Source organism: Antechinus flavipes, chromosome 2 (genome assembly GCF_016432865.1).
Source record: "Antechinus flavipes isolate AdamAnt ecotype Samford, QLD, Australia chromosome 2, AdamAnt_v2, whole genome shotgun sequence".
NCBI classification, from domain to species: domain Eukaryota; kingdom Metazoa; phylum Chordata; class Mammalia; order Dasyuromorphia; family Dasyuridae; genus Antechinus; species Antechinus flavipes.
The window spans coordinates 444734780-444749608 of NC_067399.1; the positions used below are offsets into that span (position 1 = coordinate 444734780).

At 39.1% G+C, this 14829-nt stretch overlaps 1 protein-coding gene across 1 annotated transcript in view; it reads right to left on the reverse strand.

Annotated features, from left to right (window-relative positions):
- Positions 1–11190, reverse strand: part of TOP1 (DNA topoisomerase I) — a 110095-nt gene extending 98905 nt beyond the window's left edge. Inside the window, exons 1-2 of the mRNA XM_051979308.1 lie at positions 10887–11190; positions 10294–10318 (exon numbers count right to left, since the gene is read on the reverse strand). Coding sequence (XP_051835268.1) covers positions 10294–10318; positions 10887–10919 — 58 coding nt within the window. The 5' untranslated portion in view covers positions 10920–11190. The remainder of the gene's footprint in view (positions 1–10293; positions 10319–10886) is intronic.
- Positions 11191–14829: the final 3639 nt, after the last annotated feature.

A 14829-nucleotide genomic window follows, 5' to 3' on the forward strand; every position in this document is an offset into this window, starting at 1 on the left:
TAAGGATGTGACATTTGAATGTTAAAAACTGGCAAGAAGTTATCAGCTGAGCTGTCAAAGTATATGTATTAAGATTTGCACATAAAATTAGAATTTTTGGTGTACTGAACACAGTAGGCTCTCAGCTTGCAAATTGAGATTTTTTATAAGGATTTTCCTTAGCCCCTAATGTCAAAAAGAAATCTTTAGGAAGTTTAATGGTAATAAGTCTTCACATCATTAATAATGAGAACTTGGCATTTCATTTACAAAATATCTGTGATCAAAGCTTTAGGCAGCTTAGTAGAAAATCTGTACAGAGTTCTATTAAAAACCACTAAATTAGTTGTAAAATAGACTTCTCTTACTCTGTTCTGAGTGGATAACTTTGTTTCAAGAAAAGGTAATTGATACTACCTTTACCAAAAGCACCCAGCTTTCATAATTGTTAGGACTCTTACAGAAGTTATGTTTGCCATTCAAGCTGTAGGTGGTAGAGGTTGTTGTTATTCTAGAAGCATGGGCAAGTTCCTGGGGTTTTCTGGCCACCTGTAACTGTCTACTTCCAATAAGAAAATCTCTGAAGCAGCAAATAATGATACTTGTCCATAACCAAAAAGAGAGAGAGAGAGAGAGAGAGAGAACATAGCAAATAAAATAAATCTGAAATCAAAATGCAACTATAACTTCAAGTTCTGCCTGGATTTCATTTACCTCTTGTTTATGGAAAGAATCTATGACTAATTAAGCCTGGGAATTCCCTATACCAGAATCTTTGTCCTAGAGTAAAATCTAAATTCCAAATTGTTTAGTGCCAAAGGCTGATATAAACTCAGTCTTCCTTATTCCAATGTCCAGCACTGTATTCCCATGGCATACTGTCTCTACTATGAAATTAAGTTAACAATTTTGCAAATGGATTTTAACCAGCAGCACCTGTAAGATTTTAAGTAACGTCCCCTTTTACCAAAAAGTCATATAATTCCATCATTTCCCTCCTCATTTTTACCTGTATCCTGAGAAAGAGTTAGGGCAACTTATCCACCAATGGGTATTCTTGAAAAGTCCCTCTGAGATAGAATTAGATAAAGGTAATTTCTAAGATGCTTTCTCCTTTTATAAGACAGATAAAGTGACCCAAAATCATGGTGGGGTGGGGATTGGGGGGAGAAAGATAAGCAGTGCTGTGATGCTTTGGAGTTCACAGAGTGCTTTACTTCTAACTAAGCTGTGGGGTGGGCAGCATGAGTATTATTTCCATTTTACAAAGACAAAAATGATCTCTCAAAGTCACAGAGCCAGGATTTTAATGAGGCCTTCTAAAGCATATTCTATAATCCTGCTATACCACTGGGTATCTTTATTAAAACAAAAATTCACATTTATGTAAAAATATAGGGAAATGATGGTCACATTCTAGCCCTGAATAGAAAAATGTTAAGTAAAAATATTTCACCCAATAGGATTCACTGAACTCTAACTATTGGACTTTTCTGCCTACTTTCCAAAAGTATCATCTTGAGGAGGAAATATGGAAAGAGCATTGATTCTAGAATCAAAGAACTTGGCTTCACATTCTACTTCTGATTACCTGGATGATCTCGGGCAAGCTCCTTATCTGGCCTGGACCTTGGTCCCTCAACTATAAAAGGAAGAGCTGGACCAGATGGCCCTGGAGAACCTTCCCCCAAGTGGGGAGAAATAAAATCCTATGACCTTTAGATGTTAAGACTAACAAAGAATAGTATTATAGTCATTTAAATGACTGATCTAGAATAACTTCTACCATGACCTGATGCATAAGGTAGCCAAGTACTTGGAAGATCAATGAAAGGATGGGAGTATCAAGCTTGAGCTTCAAAATAAGAATATTAATGATAGTTCTACAGATCCTGCAGCAGATACAGCTGAGAAAGGAGGCCAGTTCCCTCTAGATGAAAAACTGGCTTCTCTTACTGAGCTTTTTATTTCAAATATGCTCACTATTAGCTCAAAACACTTCATTTTTGCCCTATCATTCTCCAAAGGTTAAGCGAGGTTGGGAAGGGAGTATGTGTGGGGCTTACTCCAAGAAATGGTTCTCAAAATACTTCACGTGCATCAACAAAAGAGTCAAGAATAATATGGTATGCCTAGAGAAGGCAATTATTAGTCAACACAGTAACTGAGAGAATAGGACTGTCAATAAAAAGTTATAAAAAAAAAAAAAGAATACGGACACTTTCTTCTGGTACATTACTGCTGAATACACTAATCTCAATGCACTAAAGACTGACCTAAAGTAAACCTGTCCAAAGAAAAAAATAACATGAAGTTTTGCTGAAGGATATATTATAGACCATGAAATATTAAAAGCCATAAAGATCATTTAGTCCAGTCCCTTAATTCTATAGAAGAAATGAAAGCCCTAAGAAACTAAGTCAAGGACATATAGCTAGTTAGTAAGAGAGAACTAAATCTAATTTTTTTTGCTCCAAATCTAATGTTCTTTCTATTGCCCAATTACCTGTGAAACACTTCTCTTTCTCTCCAACACATGCCAGTGTGCAATGTCTCTTAATCCCTCCCACCCACCCCCAAACTCCTAGTTCCCTTTCTCCTTGCACTATGAAGTGACAGCTCAAGGAACTGAGTGTAGAACAAGTTGGAGATGTTTGTTTCACTGTGAAACTTAGAAAACATAATTGGTCTGAATCAAAGGAGTATTCCAAACAAAAAAGAACATTACTTTGGAGTGAACTGGAGTTATGATTTGGTCTACGATCAAATCTTCCAAATATTAGTGCCTTGTCACGTGAGTAAAAAATACCCAAAGGACATTTATAGACGAGATGTTTTTAATGCACAATGGCATTAAGATTTCACCTTTCATCTATCCCATTAGTAGCAAAGTCTACTTTGGCATATATTTGCTCTCCAATAAAGTAAAATTGAAAAAAGCAGTTGAAAATTCTAGTTCTGTACTTAATAGCTCTCTAATTTACAGGCAACTGGTGCCAGTTACTGGGTCATCATAAAATGGGTAACTCTGGGATTAAGAAAGAAACAAAAATGTCTACATTACGTAAAAGTACTTATCTGGGACCACATAACCACAAAAATTTCATCAAGTGTGGAAAATACATACCATAGTTTTGTTAGATTAATTCCTTATCAAAGAATCAAAAAGGAGAATTCATATCTTCAGTAATCCTGATTTAGACACTCCAGAATATTTATGAATTTTCTTTCATTCCCAAAGAAAACAGACCATAAAGTAACTTTAGGAACTCAGAAAGAAATCGATAATATCTAATGGAATCATCCTTATACTAATTTGGCTTTGGTATGGAAGAATGAAATTTCCTTTCAAGGAAGGAATTTTTAAAGTTGCAAACTATTCTAAATAGTTCTACATGAGGACCAAGTGACAAAACTATTAATAAAAACATAAAAAGTGTTGGCCAAATAGCTAAAGAGTGCTTTATGGCAACAATATGAAAAAAAGGAATCTATTTGTTTAAAAATAGGAACAAAAGATAGGAATTCAGGCCAGAAACACACTTTTTTATCTTTAAAGAAACTGGAGGGGAAGACTTACACGCCTTCACTTAAAAACTGTATACAAAACATTAATGACATTCCTGAATAACACAACCATTTGGATAATGATATCTCTTTGACTCTGACAACCTTCACCTGATCTATTTACTCAATAAATCTCAACTATGCTATGACTTTCTTCTCCTTTGGCTTTATTCCTAAGTGTTTGAAAACTACTCTGGTTAAAGTAGATCTTGAGTAAGGTTGTTTTTTTTTTTTTTTTTCTTCCTGTCTTTCACAAATACATGAATGAAAAGCAGTTCAAAATCAGACATAACTTGCAAAAATGAGCAATCTCTACCAGAAAAGATTCATGGCTACAATAAAATGGCAGCTAAATGTAAGATAGCCAAAAGCTTTCCCCCTTTAAATTCCTCCTTTTCCCATTTAATTCCACTTTTCACTTGTCAGCCTATCAGTACAGAACATACTTCTCCTTCCTTATTCCTTCCCTCAAATACCAAAAGGGGGTCAGTACAATGCTGCCACCTATGTATTTATGTAGGACCAATGAAATTTAAATTTCATCCTATTGCTGCTCCTCATCTCCCCCATATCTGAGACCCAGGTTGGATAATGCAGCAAACATAGCCTATAAAATAAAGATGACTAGGTTTGCAAAGAACCCAAAGTGGAGAAGTATTTGTTCATAAGTTGCCAGTATGTCTTACATATTACTGTTGACATAAAAGGAAAATATTTAGGTCTTGGAGGTAGAAGACTAATCTGGGATTCAAAAACTTTTCTGCTACTTCCTACCAGTGTAACTATATTAGACAAGTTACATATCCTGTCATTTCTTTAGAACTCAGTTTCCACATCTGTAAAACAATGACTATGTTGGACTCAACCATCCCTCACAGCCCTAAACCTAGGATGCTAAGATTTCAAATAGATCCCCAACATTTACTTTATTCAGGCATTTCCCCATCCAATTTTGTCAAATTCTAAGTAAAAAATCTTAGAAAGGGGTATTTTGAAACCTACTAGCAAAAATTATTACACTTTGCCTTTTCCTAGACTACCCTATGATCAATGTGCCACTGAATCACTATATAACTAAGAGATTGCTAGATATAAAATTTGAATCAAAAGCTAAATACAACTGATTATTTGGAGCCTAAATACAAAGTTTATCGGGATGTCATAGGTCTTTTGAATGCCTCATCATCAACCAAGCCCCTCAGAAATCCTAATTTTCCCTCCTAAATCTTTTGCTTCTATTGGCTTATTTAAATTGGAAATAAATTCAATAATAAATTAAGGAAAGGCTCTCAAGAAGGGAATATATGCAGGGAGAAATCTAAGGGATGTAAAGCAAAAGAAAACAAAAACAAAAACACACTAAACTTTTTTTAAAAGAAACTAAATTCTCCAAATAAATTTGGAACTTGTCTTCATTAAAATTCCACATATGAAGTAATCAAAAAAAGTCTGAGAACAAGAATATTCATTTTCCCTGTTGTACTTTAAATAATAATCCCTTTAAATCTTTATAGCATCTTTCAAAGTAGTATATCTTTATTATTTCACTTGACTAATAACAATCCTATGAAGGTGAATAGGCCAGAACAGGTAATGAATCAGATTGTTTTCTGAGATCATACATCTATAAAGTGATAAGGCAAGGACTAGAACTCAAAACTCGGGAGGGAGAAAAATTTGCAATACAGAGTCTTGTAAAAATGAATGTTGAAAGCTATCTTTAAATATACTTGGAAAAATAAAATACTATTAAAAATTTTTTAAAAATAAAAATTAAAAGGGAAAAAAAATTAGAACCCAAGACTCCTGACTTGGCAGGCTCTTTCCCCTAAGACAAACTGTTAAAACAGAGCCCAAATTATATATATATGTATATGTGTGTGTGTGTGTATACACACAAAAGCACAATATCAAGCCTCTTCTAAGTTCGATTAATCTCCTTGAATTTAACATTTACAACTACATTATAATATAATCTCAAAGAATCCAAGAAGCAAACACTGTCGAACACTATTCTGAAATCACTCCCCATACTTGAAAATAGGTACCTCTGACATGGAACACACACCTGTTAATAAATTATGTACGCTACTATAAAGATCATCTAACATAAATCACACAAATTGTAAAATGGCCAGGATATTGAATTAATACTGGGTTTTGTCAAACAAAATTCTATCTTGTTAAGAATACTATCCCTGAAGAGTGGAGAGGACCTGAGCTTTAGATGACCAGCTTTTGGATGAGCAGGTCAGAGAGTCCTCGATCTTCTCTAGAAGGACAATGAATCAAGATGACCTGAAGAAAATAAATGAATCTTCTGACTCGTGTCTTCACAATTCGACCTCAACAGTGGAAATTACCCTTATTAAGGCAGTCATATAAATAGCTACTTGCCCTATCTAATCATGATTATAAAATACAATGTCCTGTCTCAATTATTTTACTGCCTTTATACTATGTCAGGGAATAGAATATAAGTAAAATTATGTGGCCTAGAAAATATTTTCTAAGTTGAATTAGCTAAAAACAAAATTTGAAAGTCACTTTATTTTAGATATTTAAATGCCAGTTACTAAAAGGATCAAGTGAATGTGGTCCTAAAAGCTGCACTTATATTGGCTATTGAATTGTTTGCTAGCCCCTCCACTGTGGGGGAAGTCAAATTCAAATGTAACCTAGGTCTGTAGGTTAGAATGAAATTTTCTACTATCTATGCTGTCCTGTCTCTCTTTACCCAGACACTCAGAAAAATTGGCTAAACTCAGAAACATACCTACATTAGCCCACTGGCTGTTATACTGGTTTTTCCCTTTCTAGAAAACCTGGTTTTTTAAGTCTCTTGGATTTAAGCAATGAGGCAGTAGGCGATATGATATAGTGGATAAAGAACTTGCTCAGACCAAAGTTTGAATTGGACTGATAACCATCCAGCTATATTATCCATGTGTAAGGCACTAGACCTCTGATTTTGGGCTTCATGATAAGAAAAACGGAGCTAATAATTGCACCTCAGATGGGCTACTGTATGAGACAAATAAGACAACCTACATAAAGCATTTTACACACTTTACTATGATGTACAAATGTCAGCAATTATTGTCACCAAGGTCTAAATTTGTGAGATTTATGAGATCTAGTAGATTGGAGATTCAAAAAGTATCTTTCAAGTAGTGCCTGCAGACTTCCCACGACTTCAATACCCAAAGGACCAACAGAATTCTTACTGCAGTAGAAATGGAAATGGCACTATTTCTTGATACCTAATAATAATTCTCCAACTTTTTACTCTCAGGACTTCTTGACATTCTTAAAAATTAAGGACCTCTCTACAAAAAACTCTTGTTTATGTGAGCTTTATCTGTCAATATTTACTATATTTAAAAAGAAAACATTTTAGTATTATTATTAAAAGTTTTGAGTTTATGGACCCCTTGAAAAAATCTCAGGGATCACTAGGGGTTCCCAGAACACACTAGGAATCACTGTCTAAGGAGATGCAAATGCCAGGTCCCACCATTCCTTAGCTCAAAAACATGATCAAAGAATTAAGAAACCCGGGGGGGAGGGAGGGAGGGAGGGGGAATAGATTCACAGAGCAGAACACACTCTGCCTTAGCATAGAAATAATAAAAGTAACTATTAGGATCAAGTACAATTTGTATTTAATTCCTTCCATTCACTAATCCATTAAGCTACCTGGGATCAATACAACAGGATGTCAAATAATGAACAAATAGCATTACCTACAATAAATATGTCAAAATATTTTACTTTGCTAAATGACAGTGAATCTAAACATCAGTGATTGCAAGGAGGTGGAGCAGCAGTGTGACAGTTCTAAGTCCCCTGGAGCAATGAAAGATCATGAGTGGCCATGAATTTTTCAGCTCAACATACCCTTCACACCATTTTGACAAATTAACAAAACGGTCAATATTTCCCTAGTACTTAGGTCTTTGCAGATAGGAGAGCTGGAAAGGAGAGAAAATACCTTAAGCACCTGAAGTCTTATTTCACAATAAACTTCTTAAAAGAACAATACTTTTCATAGATAAGATTCTTTTTAGCAGCCAAAAACAGGTCAGAGAATAAAATATGTGGGTTCTAAACTCAACAAGAAACAAAACGATAAACCTTTATGCAGTTTAGCATGGGATAGAATCTATTTTTACCCCTGCAAGACATGAGGGTGAGGAAAGAGGGCAATTCAAGTTATATGTGATCTCATAAATCTCACATATATGTATATATATTTGCACTGTTTTTGTAAATTTTGTAATTGTAAATAGGACTAAGTCCACTCCTAATAAAGACCAACTTAAACTTGCCTAATTCAAAGACCAGAATTAAGACAATTAAATTCATGTAATTGGACTTTGATGTTTCCTTTAGAAAAACAAGAGTGTAGAACTCTTTTAGGTGGTTAGATAATTCCTAGCTATCTAGATGGCTCTTTATAATGCCAGAAGTAGATTGCTAATACTAGCGAAAGCCTTTCTTTGAACTATGTTGGCAAAAAAAACAACTCCTAAATTGAAAGCTTGGAGTTTTGGGGAACCAAAACCAAAAAGCATCTTCTGCTAGAGAAGCAGACACCAGAAACACATAAATATTTGATGTTACCAAGTCTTCCCCTGCAACCTTTTCTAAACCTCTTCAAGTCTACATATCACTTTTGATAGAGAAACTAAATGTTTGTCCTTCTCCATAACAAAATCTGTTCAAACTGAGATAGAGCTTGGCCATAACAACCACAGTAGCAAAGACAGCATGCAGACAAATTAGAAATTGTTAGGATAGCTACAATCAATGTTATCTACAACATAATTTACCTCAGAAAAACAGCCTATTTCCCATGTGCAGTCTAGGTATAGTCCTTGGACCTACTTACACATTGGTGGAGGAAAGAGCCTTAAAATATTCTGAAAACCTTGCTATAAATACTAGCTACATGCTAACTCACCCCCCGTTTCTCAGCTCAAGAATTTTTCTCCACATTACAACCTCAAGGATTCCAAAAGAGCAAAGAGATGAGAATTTCAACAAATCCTGTTCCTACCCAGATTTCTCTATCATACCCCAATTGGGGGGGGAGAGGGAGAGGGCAGGAGGACAACTTAAATTTTTGCTTCTGATTATTGTTTTCTGGAAAGCTAGTCTTCCCTTTTCAGACTTTTCTTTCTAGCCTTTAAAGGTCTGGTTTAAATGGATAGTAAAGAAATTCTTAGTTCTCTTATAATTCTCCCCCTTAGGGAACAGTCTTCTACTCAATACCCCATTTCATTGCTGCACAAGATAGTTTCAAACTAAGCAGACCAACATGATGGTTTGCTTATTACAAGATTCAAAAACTCACCAGAAGTCTCTTACCACTGAAGTGGCTAAACTCAGGCTAAATTGAGCAGAATTCTGTATTTATAGAACTTACATATATAGCCAAGGCTCATCAGTGGAAAGTGACAAAATCCTATATAGCATACAACTTTTTCCATTTGACTTTCATAAAAGTGTGCAAGATGAACTATTATTTTATTGGGAAGGAAAAATTGTCTGTTACATGGAATTGGTAGAAATAATAAACTAATGAATTAACTTTTCAGAAAAGGGTTAGAAAGCAACTAATAAAAAGATAAAGCAAGAGAGCCCTCAACTCCTGAAAGTCTGTGGTTGATATGTAGTCCCAAAGAGAAAGAAATGAATTAACAGACCTACAGATTTTAAGGGCTGATTGTCTTATCTGATTTTGGACAAACAAAATCCTCTTTTTCTCTAAATTCTAGAAGATAGGTCCTGGAGAATCTCTCATCATTTTGAAGTTAGACTTTAAAATACTTTTCAAAGCATTTCTTTCTAAGTGCCATAATCCACAAAGACAAGCTCTACCCAGCATGTGCTAATTGTCCATAAGCAGTTGTTAGAATAAAACAATTTCTAAGCTTGGCTATCCCAATTCCCAAGACAAGCAATTTACAAACTTTTTGGAATGGGGATAAATTATTACAGCACGTTTTCTTCCCCCCCCCCTTTGTTCAGAGCAAAAAATGATGCTCTACAGATGATATATTTAGTTTTAGAATAATAATCACAATCTCAATGCAAGATAAAAAGGTAATATAGATCTTATTTTTTTAAAAAAAGGCAAAGCAACAGTTGCAAAACTGACCTTTCATTTTAGAGGGAGGAATGGAAACAAACCAGATGCAGGAGAATGAAAAAAAATAATATAAGCTTCTTTAGAAAAGAAAGAAAAAAAATCAAACTCTCCCCTCTCTCTCCCTTCTAGTAAGGACGGTGATTTATAGGGCTTTTCTCTGCAGAAAGCTCCTCCTGGGCAGCTTTAGGAAGGAGCCGAGGGAGGGAGAGAAAGACAGACACAGAAAGAAGAGGAGAGAGAAAAAGAAAATGGCGCAGAGACTAAGTCCTGACTGTCGACAAGGCGACTTTCCAGGGGGGAATCCGGGCCCTGAAAGGCTCCCAGGCGCCGGCTCGACAGGGATCGGGGGCCTCGGGGGCCCCCTCTAGGGCGAACCGGGGTCCCCGGGGGGCCAGGAGCCCCGCAAAGGGGCGGTCGGGGCGGCTCGATGGGAACAATGGGGCCGGTGAGCGAGGAGCCGGGACTTAGTCTCTGGGACGCCATGTCTGTCCTTTCCCATCCGCAGCCGGGGAGAGCCGGGCGGCGCAGGCGGGCCTCTCCCCCACCCCCCGGGGCAGGGGGCCCAGTTCGGGCCCCGGGTGCACACTCACCATTCACTCGGAAATCCGCATCGATCTGTGGGGAGGGAAAGGAGAGGAAATCAAGCCTCCAATAAATAAGATACACTAGGTTGGGGTGGGGGTGGGGGAAGTAGAGAGAGGAGACTGGCGGGGGAGGGGGCACCAGGGATCTGACTCCCTACCTTCTCACGGGGGGAGCAGAAAGCCGGGCAGGGTGAGGAGGGGGCTCACCCTTTCAAACTTTAACTTCCCGGCATTTCCAGCCCGCCGCCTCCAGGGCGCCCCCCCTTCTACTCCTGCCAGCGCGGATCCCCCAAATCAAGAACCCCTTCCCCAAAAAAAATTCCCCAAACGACCTACTACACGGGGTGGGCAGGAGAGGGGGAACTTGTCATCTCCCCCAGTTACCAAACGTCAAAAATGGAAGGGGAGGCAAGCTAAGGGAGAGTCCGGGGGAGGCAGGCCCGGCTCTGGGGGAAGGGGGAAGTGAGAAGCCGGCTCTAAGAGGAGCCGGGCCCGGGGGCGCCAGGAAGCCGGGCCCCGGGGCGGGGGCGGAGGAGCCGGGGACTCGAGGCTGAGGGCAGCCAGGCCCGGAGATCGGGGAGATCCGCGGGCCGCCTTACCTGGGAGTCGTTGTGCAGTTGATCCCCACTCATGTCGGACGTAGCCGCGGCACCGGCGGGACTGGGAACGGGGCGGGCGATAGGAGGCACAGACTGCTCGGACCCCGGCCTTGAGTAAGTAGATCAGGCCTCGGAGCAAAGGAGGCGGTGGGCAAGTGAGGCCGAGGAATCAGCAACAGCAGCGGGAATGGCGGCGTCGGCGGCAGCGGCAGCAGCGGCGGCGGCGGCGGCAGCGGCAGACACTGGGGAGGGAATGAAGCTCCGAGGAGTTGTGTAACAGACTAAGTTCGCATTTCTTCCCACTGCGCCTGCGCGGCCGCTTTTAAACAGGACCCGGCGAGAGGGAGGGGGGCGAAACAGGAAGGGAGGGAAGAGCACAGTAGGAGGGAGGAAGAAGAAAACCAGCAGCCTTTAGGGAAACTGGCTTGGTTCTAGGAGAACCCGCCTCTCGCTACTCAAATGGTTGGCTCTGATTTGCATCTCAAGCCACGCCCCACGTCGAGACAGCCCCAACCACCCCACCCAGCGCGGAACTTCATTTGCATAAGGAACTCCTCCTTCCACCGCTCACCCAGAGTCCCCGCTCTTCTCCTTCAGCTACTCTCCTCCCCCCCACCTCCACAACTCTGTTCTTGGAACTAGAGCCCGCTGGCAAGCGCGGGGCTAGGAATTGAAGGGGCTGCTTACGGCGTCGGCAACCCCCGGCAATGCGCAGTGCGCAGGCGCCTTTGGCCACTCTGGGGCCTCCGGAGCTTCAGGGCGCTCACAACGTGGTTGGGTTTTAAAGACTGGCAGCCACAAGCAACAGGAGGCGCCAGTTGGAGAGCTTTTTAACCTGCCTGAATTTTAAGTGTTAAATGTGCACGTCCCTCTCAACACACACACCCAATACCCCCGTCCCAACAGTATTATCTTGGGAAGTGATACCTTTCCTAACGAAGTATCCTCTGCTGCAAAATGAGATGTTTAGACTAAGGGTCTTTAAGGCTCCCTCCTAGGCGCTAAATCCTATAATCCTGTCGGCCTCAGCACTCGCTGAGCATCCGCATAGAACTGGAAGTAAACAGTCCAAACCTCTTATTTAATAGATAAGAAAATCGAGGTTCATAACCGGACTTCTCCAAAATCACAAAGCCAGCCACGGGCTGAATTAGAACTCAAAACGCAGGTTTCTTGACTCTGGTTCATTGTTCTTTGTACTGCCTACTGTGGAAAATGTTAAGAATACCTTCATAGCATTAATTTAGGTGGTATCTCTAAAGTCCCTCCCAGCTTTCAAATCTTAGGATCCTGGCTACTCAATCAATTCATACTAATTGATTTGCTTTTCTGGCAAGAAGAGTGTCCATAGGTGACCTAATGGCCTTGGCCAATTTTTTAGTAGTTACCGGCTACTCAACCTCGTTAAGAAAGTCATTGCTTTTAAAAAGCCAATTAAATCTAACTCTTTTTAGTGAATAAATAATGGACTATAGGTTCAAGATAAAATAGGAATGAAAATGTATTCAGATGGCTTATGTGTTTTAATTATGCTTTGTTACAAGGGAGGGTTGGTTATACAGCAGCAGGATGATTGTAGAGACTCCCGTAGAGATTTACATGAACGGATGCTAAGTGAAGTGAGCAGAACCAGGAGATCATTATACACAGCAACATCAATCTTATACAATGATCAATTCTGATGGACGTGACTCTTTCCAGCAATGAGATGCTTCAGACCAGTTCCAATGATCTTGTGATGAAGAGAGCCATCTACACCCAGAGAAAGACTGTGGGAACTGAGTGTGGATCGCAACATAACATTCTCACTTCTTTTGTTGTTGTCTGTTTGCATTTTGTTTTCTCTCATTTTTTAATTCGATATTAGATTTAATATATTTTTACCATGTTTAACATATATTGGATTACTTCCTATCTAGGGGAGGGGGTCGGAGGAAGGGAGGAGAAATTGGAACACAAGGTTTTGCAAGGATTAATATTGAAAAAGTATCCATGCATATCTTTTGAAAATTATCAAGCTTAAACTTAAAAAAAAAAAAAAAAACCAAAGAAGGATTGTATTTAAAGTGTGGGGAGAGGGAGAAAGGGAGTAATTGGGGAGTTATAGCAATGTAAAAAACAATCAATAAAAATTTTAAAAAATTAAAATTGCCTTCAGATATACTCTGTAATAGAACTATATCTAGAATTGGATTCAGGAGAGTAGGAACCCTTATTTTTGAGTCATTTCAGTTCTGTATAACTCTTTTCTACCCCATTTGGGGTTTTCTTGGAAAAGATACTGGGATGGTTTTCTATTTCTATCTCCAGCTCATTTTACAGATGAAGAACCTAAGTTAAATGACTTGCCCAGGATCACACAGCTACTAAGTGTCTGAGGCTGAATTTGAACTCTTTTGATCTTCCTGAGTCCAAGCCTAGAGTTCTAGCCACTTCACCACCCAGAAAGAGCCCTGTCCGCCACTATGAAGATCACTATGATCTTCTCATTTTCCTCTTTTATAAAATGATCACTTACTTTCTATTCATTCATTGTATTTGTACACTTAGCACCTACTCTACTTTGAGGGTTAGGTCTAGTTAACACTTAATAAATAGCACTCAATAAATACTTAGTTGTTTTTTCACAGCATTAAGAACTTATATTTACACTGTAATGTGAACCAAAGAGTTCACAAATATTATAGGCAAACCATCTTCTTTCTTTCAGTAGAGGAGAGAAACTATATATGAATGCTATGGTCTCCTCTATGATTCTATAATTTCTTTAAATGAAACCATTTTCTGTCCTCTGAAAGTTGCATGACATTCTACCTCCTCTGCACTTTAGCTCATTTTGTGCCTGGAAAGTTAACACTTTTTTCCTTTCCACTCCCTAACAACCATAACCCAGTTTATCATTCTATTTCTCTCTTCTCTTTCATGACAAAATTCATTTACTACCTATCTTCTCATTCTTTTCTAAAATTCTGAAATCTGGCTTCCCATTTGATCAATCAGTGGAAAGTGCCCTCATCAATGATTCTTAATTTCCTAATTTAATGGCCTTTTCTCAATCCTCATTTTCCTCTTGCTCTTTATGGCATTTGGTACTCTTGATTACCACATGTTCTCCTGGATAAGCTTTCTCCTCACTGGGTGCATATGACACTGCTTTTTTAGGGTTCTTTTCCTATCATTCTGGCTTCTTCCAAATACCTTCTGCTGGTTCTTCATCTAAATCACACTTACTGATCATGGATGCTCCCCACCCAAGGCCTTCTTTCTCCCTTCTATGTGATCTACCTTGCTGATCTCATCAGCTCCCATGGGTTCCATTATTATTTCTTTTTTTCTTTTTTCCTTTTTTTAATCTATTATTATTATTATTTTGCTGAGGCAATTGGGTCACACAGGGTCACACAACTAGGATTTGTTAAGTGTCTAAGGCCAAATTTGAACTCAGGTCCTCCTGACTTCAGGGCTGGTGCTCTATCCACTGCCCCACCTAGCTGCTCCTCAATTATTATTTCTATGTGGATGAGTCCCAGATCTATATATCTAGTCTCTGAATTCCAGCCCTTCAATACCAACAGTCTTAGGACCTCTCAAATGGGATGTCCAGTAGGCATTTCAAACTCTACATCTCCACAATAGAACTTCTCTTTTCACCGACATTTTAAGGAACACTGTGAGAGTTTCCTCATCCTGAGTAGCCACATATTGCTAATGAAATAAGAGGTGAGGAGATCAAGGGATTCAGACCTTGAAGACCTTAGAGAATGTCTAGCCCCAAATGTTCACTGAGCTTTCAGAGAAACTGATTTGCCTGAGAGCATAAAAAATACTAGCCTCTAAACCTGGTGCTTCTTAACTAATTAGTGTCAGTCTGCCTTTTCCTGGAAAATCAGCTTCTGGGTAAAGGAACAGGATCGATAATGCACCAGCTCATCCTCTGGATGTC